Genomic DNA, 9,788 nt, shown 5'->3' with positions numbered 1-9,788 from the left:
TGTGTAGTTTCAATTTCAAGTTGGCATTTAGATAAATTTTTAATTTCACCAATTTAAAGCATAAAAATCATATTTTAATGATTTCATAATTACCAAAAATCGTAGGTATTACACTATCTTTGTTTTGTTTAATTATGTGTTCAATGATTTAGAAAGATTTATGGATCATGTTATGCACCATACTTGTTACTTCCCACTTTTGGTGGTTTAGATGAATTCCTATCCAAGCAGCAGGAGAAGGCTAGCTTAATTATGCCAAAGATTTCTCATCATTCATCCTCAACAACAATTTTTGCTTTTTTTTTAACACATTTAAAAAATGTTATTAGCCTTTTTGTTAGTTCTATGTTTGTCTCTCACTTGATGAAAGGATAAACCAAGTTTGCCAAAGTAAGAAGCAAAAGCAAAAATTGATACGAGATGCAATAGCGAGAAACAAAGCATTTTAAAATTTATAGGAAGCGGAAAATAAATTATCAATTTAAAGCGAAATAGAAATAAAAAATAAAGCAATATGGTAAGTTATAAAAAAACAAATAAAAACTAAAATAAAATTGATTATTCTTATATTTCATGATGTTTTAGTAAAAGATTTAAATTTTTTGTTAAAATCTAACAATGATAGTTACCAATTTAAAGAAAATATATGAGAAGTGAATGAAAGCTTAAGAAGAAATACATGAAAAACATGAAAAGAAATATGAGAAAATCATATAGAAAACATAGATCAATAGTGTAGAAAGTACAGAAAAAACATGAAAAAATCAAAATTCTAGGAGTTTCCAAAGTGAGAAGTATTGCGCTTTTAGAAAGGACGCTTAATTTTTTTTTCATTAGCTTTTTATTTCCCAACCAGGACGCACGCATTCCAATAAAATATAATCTTTGCTTCCATATTTTCAATGTTTTTGTCCTCTAGATTTGAATATACGTCCCCACTATTTAAACCTTCCCATTACTTAAACTTAAAGCCCTGTCAATTGGCGTACTAGTTTTACATAAATAGGGGACAGCAGGTTGGTGCACCTAACCCCCTATATCCAGGTAGTTCCATCCGTCACGTGGCCACTGTATATAGTTCTACTCGACCACTCCCCCTTCCTGCAGATAGTCAACCAAGAGGTTTCCTTCCCTTCCCCAGGCCCCAACTACAAGATGTGTTCTGAACCTGAGATCTCTACCGACATGGCCAAAGGAGAGGCACTCGTGTTCGCCATGCAGTTGACGACCTCTGCGGTGCTGCCCATGACGCTCAGGGCTGTCATAGAGTTGCATGTGTTGGAGATAATGGCCAAGGCTGGGGAGGGGGCCCTGCTCACCCCTGCCGAGATAACTTCCCAGTTGCCAACCACCAATCCAGGTGCCCCTGCCATGCTCGACCGTATGCTCAGGCTCCTAGCCAACCACTCAGTGCTTACATCCACCTCTTACACCGATGAGCAAGGCAAAGTTCAAAGGTTGAAAACTTTTAACCCCTCTCCTCCATTCTCTTGTCTTTCTTTTGAGAATTTCTTGCTCCATTTTTAGCTAAGCCCATCCTCGGTGTAATCGCGTTGCACCTGCCTGCCAACCATCTGCTGTTGGCTCCATGCCTGATAGGCCGTGTGTAGGGGTGTCAACAGATCGGGTCATGCTCAATCTCGACCCATACCTGATCTTATAGGGTCAGGGTTTGGTTACAAAGAAGAGGGTCCCATTAACCATCAGGGTCTTGAGGTCTGATTATTAAATGGGTTGGGTATGATTTATAAAATTTTATACCAAACTCAGGTCCGACCCAAGTTCCGGTTAAGATCCACACTTTTTTCAATGTTAAAAAACTTAAAGAATATTATTTTGCCGAGTATGAAGCGGGTCTGTTTATGTAATTCTTATCAGATCTGAGTATGTTTTTTCTGATTAAAAATTTAGTAAATCCGATACCTGCATCACTTAGTCGGTATTTTACGGAGAGTCTGACCAGTTGAGATGGTGGGTAGTAGGGTGTAGGGATGGCAGTGGACCGGGGAAAGCCGGGCCCCACCCCGCCTCGCCCCGTTTGGACCGGGGATGAAGGGTATGAAACGGGGATGGAGGCGGGGACGAAGGTTAAAATCCATCCTCGTCCGGGGGTGGAGGCGGGGATGGACGTGCACTTTTCCCCACCCCGCCCCATCCCGTCCCCTCCACGATCCCCGCCTCATCCCCGCCTCAACCCCACCCCGACCACTTTTCCCCGCAATATCCCCGCCCCGCCCTGCCTCATCCCCGTTTGAACCGGGGATGGAGGACATGAAACGGGGATGAAGGCGGGGGTGGAGGATAAAATCCATCCCCGCCAGGGAGGCGGGGTGGGGGTGGAGGATAAAATCTTGAGGTGGGGCGGGGTGGAGACCTTGTCCCCCGCCCCGCCCCGCCCCACTGCCATCCCTAGTAGGGTGCTGCCGCACATTGCATTTTTGTGCAATATGTTTGCACCTGATCTGACCTTGGTTCTTGGTTGACTGTTTAGGTAGTTGGTGTGCTTTAACTGGCCTACATGGCTCCCTTTGTTTTACATTACTTCTTGTAACAATGCTCTGGTCAAGGTTTGACAGGTGTCATCCGGGTTCAAAAGCGGATCAGGTCAGGGGTCCGTCCAATGATCTGGTCAAGGTTTATCACAAAATATCGTGATTTATTCCAGATTTTAAAGTTTTATCAAATTATCAACAAAATCACATATTAGAATATCACCAGTATTTGTTGAACATTGATAGCACTACTCTGGTGAAAGGCCTAAAACTAAACTTGTTATGAGCTTGTCCAGCCTAATTTCCATTTGGTTACTAAACCAGCTCTGGATACACTAGGCTCAGTTCTTATTTCTTGGCTTTCAAAGCCAAGCGTTTAACAGATTGAACCCAAAAGATCGGCAAATTTAAGGACTTAGTTTCACTGGGCAAAACATGGCAGGTCATAAATTCAGCACTAAAACCATGCCTTGGTGAATGACGATCTAGCTAGTCTGCCCTGCTTTGTTTGCTTTTCATAGTTCTTGACACTTGATTTGGTTGAATATCGATTTCTTAGGTTCTTTTGTTGTCTTTATTTTCCTGCATGATCAAATGTCCCAAAACACACACACTAGAAGGGCACGTTTGGGTTCTTGGTTTTGAGTGGAATTGATAAGGTTATGCATATATCCAGTAATGTGCCTACATCCGATCCAAACTGACCCTCTTACATCTTTACTACGGCATATGAGTACTCATTTTGCAATCTTGCTAGATCTGTTTTTCTTGAACATGGTAGCACTTTAAACTTGAATTACATAAAGTTCTGAACTTTCATTAACTGTCCGCATGACTTGCAAACCAGGCGATATGGTCTAGCACCAGTTTGCGAGTTCTTGGTCCTGAACCAGGATGGCGTGTCCACAGGTCCACTGGTCCTATTGAACCAAGACAAGGTCTGTCTGCAGTCCTGGCATCACCTCAAAGATGCCGTGCTTGAGGGTGGCATCCCATTCAACATGGCGCACGGCATGAGTGCCTTTGAGTACCCTGGCACAGATCCGCGGTTCAATAAGCTTTTCAACGAGGCCATGTCCAATCACTCGACCGTGCTCATGAAGAAGATCCTAGAGACCTACAATGGGCTCGAGGGTCTGCATTCCTTGGTGGACGTTGCGGGCGGGATTGGAGCCGTTTTGAGCCTCATTGTGACCAAGTACCCACACATCAAGGGCATCAACTTTGACCTGGCTCATGTCATCAAAGAGGCACCACAGTTTCCTGGTAATTAGTTGTATGGCTTGGTTGCCCCGCTAAACCCAATGGTTTGCTTGTTTGAATGGGTCAAGAAGTTCGTAGCAGCCGATCTAGGGCTGCCCACATGGGTTGGATCTTTGTTGTGTATCCAACCCAAACCAAATCCGTGTTTTGGATATCGGGATAAAACTGCCAACTTGAATAATACATGGGTCATGTTTGGGCTACGATTGTTGTTGGATGTCTGACCCCCGGACCTCACCCATCCGGAGTACCCAACTGCGTACATGTTATTTTTGCAGATTCGGGTACCAACTAATGGGCCTGATGCACCCATTGACAATCTTAGCCAGCACTGTCAACATCAGCCCCCAATGAAGTGGGGGGTTACTGAGTCGAACCAAATCTAAGTGGATCTAAAAACGAGTTGAGATCAAAGGAGCGGGGCTGAGTGCCAGGGTTACATGACACTAGCCAATCACATGACAACATTGCATGGGACCCACAGCTTGTGAGTGCAGGGCCCACATGAAATGATGTCATGTCATTGGTTGTGTCAAATAGCCATGTCACTTAGCCGCTCTCGCTCTCTTGATCCCCTCCCTGAAAACGAACATATGATCCTGCCAAAAAATACTGCCTGCTATTAATTCTAAAGATATTTCCAAAAAAATTATATCGCAATCACCATCTAAAATGTTCAATATACTGCAACATTATTAAAAAATACAATGATTTTTTGTTATATATATTTACTTTTTATCAGCCAAAAAATCAAGAGTATCAATTGTTTTATTTTTTTTCAAAGCTTTCATGTTTTTGTTCCTCTTTACATTTCTACATTCTTTAATTTATTTATATTTTCCCTCATTTTCTACATAGAATATTATGAAGAAAGGTAAAATATTTCAAAAAGCTCATGGCATTTTCATGTTAACACATGTTAATATGCACACATTATAGTGCTCATAAATGAGCCCGAGCTCCATCTCATGACAAGCCTAAGCTGAAAAAGCAGAGCTCAAGCTTGTTCTTAACAAAAATTAGAAAATAAAACCATTGTTTTGGAGCTGGAAGTAATAGGATTCTAACACCAAATCTGTTGAGCAGAGCACAAGGTGGCCCCTTGAAAAAAAAATACATTGTTTCAAAGTTGGAAGCAATAGGATTGGCCCAGCTCATGATGGCTAGCTTACTTTAGATGTCTTATTGTGAAGTTTCGGTTGGCCATTTAGTAACTTTCTGATGTGTATTGCAGGAGTGGAACATGCGGGGGGAGATATGTTCATTAGTGTCCCTACTGCAGAGGCTATTTTTATGAAGGTTTGTTTTGGTTTATTTCATTGTTTGTTTGTTGAATCAGGCACAGCTTAGTAGTTAACTGTTCACTAACAATTTGCATGGGAGTCTGCTGGCCAGTATCAGATGGGTCAAGGCCGCACACGGGGCAGACTCAGTTAAGGGTGGACAAGAGGTCCGGCCAGCCCAGCCCGAATAGGACCCTACAAGCCTGACATGAACCCGGCCCTATTATAGTTGGAATTTGGCAAGGCCCTTAAGTCCCGACCCATCAGATCTATAAATTTAAATTGGGCTGTGCACATTCAAGTAATCAGGCCGGGCCTGGAACGACTTTCATCGGTCCAGGCTGCAAAATGCAGATCATGCCCTGTCCATTTCGAGCTGGGTACCCAATGGTTAATTCACCAAATGGGTGAGTCAGGAAATAGGTGAGCCGAATGCCCACCCACCTTACTACTAAAGTACATGACACCACCATGACTAGGCTGGGTTGTTCAACAGCTTAAATCTTTGCCGAATCTTCAAAGCCCACCAAATATTGGGTAATTAGTAAGGGTTGCAAGCAGTGTCGAGGCTTGGGCTGGCTCAACAAAGTTTGTGAAATTATATGAGCTATGTCATAGGGCTACTCCAATTCACTCTCGTGTCGCATCTTCTTATATACTATTGTTAATAAATGGTCTCACAAAAATTGTGTCGTGTCCTTTTTATCGTATCCTGGTGACGTATGTATGAGTTGGGCAGGTTAGCATGGTCTGTCACATGAACCCTGAGAAAGGGTACCCATGTTAAATTCACTCGATCAACTCGACTTGGATGAGAAGAGAGTTCTAGATTCTGGACCATGTAAAACTAGCCAAGTGTGGATGTTTTGATTAGGAGATTCTTTGAAAATATCACGTTTTTTCTGTTGTTTATTTTCAAAAGCTTATAGAATCTCAAAATAACACTCCCTTTTTTTTTAACTTTCATATATTTTCATTATCTAAAAACTTAACGCATTTTTTAAAATTTATGTCCTCAAGCTTCCCCAAAAAAGATGATTTTTTTTTTTTGTTTTTTAAACAAAATTTTCCCTTGCCAAGAAAATTCTGCTCCCAGATTTGTAACATCACTTCAATCAAGCCATCAAATGCCCCCTTGTGGTCAGGTTCAACCTTGAACGATTCTTCCAACTCATTGGCCAATTTGCAAGAATCAATAGATGCAAATTGAATCAAGAACCGAAGGTCTTTCCTACTTGAGTCTTGCCGATCAGGGGCAACGTGGGTTGCACACTTTAACTGTGCTGCTGCAACTGATCGCCCACCATCTGCTGTTAGGCTCCACAGCTGACCGGCCACAATTCGATGGGTGATCAAGATGCAGCAGCACACTGAAAGTATGCAATCACATTGCACTAGATGCACCGTAATGGATTTCCCAACCCAACTCTATGCCCAAAAATATCAAGTAGCGCTTCAGTAATAGGCTAGGCTCAGCATGCACCACGCATGTCATGGGCATCATTAATTTCTAGAAGTATGTATTAACAAGTGGTTGGCTTCGCAGTGGATACTTCATGACTGGGGGGATGAACACTGCATCAAACTGTTGAAGAATTGCTGGAAGGCTCTGCCGGAAGATGGCAAGGTGATTGTGGTGGAATCGGTTTTGCCGGAGATGGTGGACCACAGTCGTGCAAGTTCCTATGTATTTCAGCTTGACCTCCTAATGATGGCACAAAATCCTGGTGGGAAGGAAAGGACAGCCAAGGAACTTGAAGCCTTGGCTAAGGCAGCTGGATTCGCTGGAATAAAACCCATCTGTTGTGCTTTCAATGCTTGGCTCATTGAGTTCTACAAGAAAATGTAACCAAGAAAAGGACCAAGCACACATCCAAGGCTGATCCCAGTCTTGGCTCTTTTGAGTTCTCTCTCCCCTTGGTCTTCAATGCTTGCTACTGCTGCTTTTTCTTCTTTCCATTCCAATTTATGCTATTCTCTCTCTCTCTCTCTCTCTCTCTCTCTCTATATATATATATATATATATATATATATATATATATATATATATATATATATATATATATATGTGTGTGTGTGTGTGTGTGTGTGTGGCCTTGCTTTAAGGTTTTTTGCTTGCCTTGCCCATGTTTCCTTCATCCCTCTTCTTTTGGTGCCTATGCCCCACCCATCCAGCAGACCCTCTTCTCCATCCAAGCGGCCTTGAATGATTGGGTGTAACGCCCCGAAAACACATAGATTTATTTTTTATACATACATCGGAATCATTTTATAACTCATGGTTAAGTGAATGGAGAGATACAGGTAAAAAGATCTTCAACAATTCATACATCCTTTATTCCACTTTGGTTCATGAAACTTTACAAAAGTACATTTACAAAGAACGAATCCATGATGGCATATCAGTTATAAGTCGGTCAGAGAACCAGTAAATCAAACAGATATCAAAACCTCTCCTGTAACCGCTTGTGGTGACTACTCATGACTTGAGAATGTTAAAAATGATAGGAATTAGACTACCATGTCTAAGCAGAAATTCTGTACTGATAGTGCAAGTATATCGTGAATCGGGTGTGTGGTATGAGTGTCATGATTGAGCTTTAGTGTATATCAAGACATGTAAGCACTATGTAATAAAGATCTAAATTCATGTACAAGAGCATGTGAGCAGTTATATAACAATAACAATTATGCCACATTAATACGCAGGTGAGCAGTTACTTAACAATAACAAATGTGCAACATTAATAAGCATGTGAGGTATGCCACAGTCAATGTAATAACATGTACATTTTCAGATAATAATTTAATTACCTCGTATCCACAAAGTTAAGAATTTTACTAATTTACAAGTTGATAATATAAAGCATCTGAAATAAAACTTACATATATTTCTCTAGTGTCTCCACTGGTTGTCACACATAACTCTTCTAAATGATGTTTAATTATCTTATCTCGTGGGTACACACGGGCACATATGACCATCTCAGAAGAGAACGTTCGAGGGTATATTATTCCAGGTATTTTATTAACCCAAACCTTCTAACAGAGACTGAATCCCCAAGGAAGAGATTAATAGCCGAGAGAATCTCCCAAGGGCTCAACTCAAAACAGGATGCATCCCTAACTTCTGCAGAAGACATGAAACTACCACCTATGATACATAGGTAGTCTTGGTCCTTAACTCCGAGGACGGGGACCCATGAGCTGCATCACGCTCGACACCAAACACAAGTCCTAGAAGTCTTGTACCACTTACCCTCTCCAAGGTAGGTCTCAACTGAGTAATTGGGTTTCATTAATTTAGTTATTTTCCCGAAGTTTAGAATATTTCCCCAACTTCTAATCACTGCCATAGCATTAAACCCCATTTTTAGTAATACACACACATACACCACTATGTTTTTTTTCCATAATGATTTTTCTATACTCACTCGTAGTGCTCGATTACACTCAACTCTTCACACACACTCAAACATTGAGTCTCAACTTTCCTTTGTCCCATGTTATGTTCATTGTTCACCATATACTAAACATGAATACCCATCATAGGTATTTATCTGTTACATATAACCCAGCTGCTCTGTTAATAAAATTATCACATACTCTCACATATTATTCTAACCAAATTATCCCAACTAGATATCTTTTAAAAAAAAAAATAACAAATTAGCTATCCTGAAATTTGTGTTAAACCATTTTTAGCAGACAACCATCCAATATAGATTGCGGATAGTCAGAAAAATGTATCGATATGGTTTAAAAGAAATATGACAATTCATGCACAGAGAGGCAATATACCATTGCCAACACTAGTTGAAATCAAACATGAACAAAAACAACTACTCCTAAATATAACCTTGCATGTAGTGTGAAATGATATACAATTTTAACGTGTTCTTTATAACATGAGATATGTTGTATGGATCACCTAGTATAATATACGTAAGACTGTTCAAGCAAGATATAACCCCTCAATGAAAGTATGTTTATTATTGTTCCCTTTTATAATAAATTTTTTTGTTTCAAAAGAAAAATCAAAATCTACAACAACCCACGAAATTCTGTGCTTATAAAAACAAAATGGAATCTGATAGCATATACATATTTTAGTTAATCTGGAATCTGATGCAGGCATCAAGAACCTAGGTTTATTCAAGAAGTTAAAGAAATTAAAGGAATCTATGTTATATTGTCCTTATTGAATAAAAATCAGATGCTGACATATTCAAGACACTCTGCTTCACAGATTATTTAGAAGCCAATGCAATAAGTTAAAAGGAATTAATCTAACTAAGAAGAATCAATCAGACCAACAACATATATGATAAAAAAACTAATACACTCAAGAGAATGAATCTAATCATGAAAAAAAAACCCATCTGATCAAAAGCATATACCATCAAGAAAATAAATATGTTCCAGAGAATGAATCAAATCAGGAGAAACCTATCTGATCAAAAGCATATAAGATCAAGAAAACCAACGTGTTCGAAAGAATGAATCAGATCAGGAAAAACCTATCTGGGTTTCATCTACTGCCCCCACACCGAATCCACCCATACCCATGCCATCAGAACAGAACCCTACCTCAATCGTGATTGGTGCCTGCTGTGAGAAGAACGTCGGTGATGGCAACAATAGGTGGTCAGGGTACCTCTAACGATGGTGACTCCACCGACGTGCGCAAAATCTTCAGAGAGGAAGAAAGAGATGAAAGGTGGAAGGTAAGAGACTAGAAAAGAGAAAC

At 40.4% G+C, this 9,788-nt stretch overlaps 1 protein-coding gene across 1 annotated transcript; it reads left to right on the top strand.

The window, feature by feature from the left end:
• Positions 1-1,155: 1,155 nt before the first annotated feature.
• LOC149845870 (caffeic acid 3-O-methyltransferase-like) lies at positions 1,156-6,997 on the top strand. Its single transcript, XM_089997767.1, has 4 exons — positions 1,156-1,457; positions 3,340-3,758; positions 4,990-5,054; positions 6,585-6,997. Exons 1-4 carry the CDS (start codon positions 1,156-1,158, stop codon positions 6,885-6,887), a joined length of 1,089 nt encoding a protein of 362 aa, XP_089853893.1. The 3' UTR covers positions 6,888-6,997.
• Positions 6,998-9,788: the final 2,791 nt, after the last annotated feature.

This window comes from Nuphar pumila, chromosome 2 (assembly GCF_984573655.1).
Source record: "Nuphar pumila chromosome 2, dmNupPumi1.hap1.1, whole genome shotgun sequence".
NCBI lineage: Eukaryota > Viridiplantae > Streptophyta > Magnoliopsida > Nymphaeales > Nymphaeaceae > Nuphar > Nuphar pumila.
Note: the sequence above shows the minus strand (reverse complement) of the source record. Positions and strands in the feature narration are given on the sequence as shown.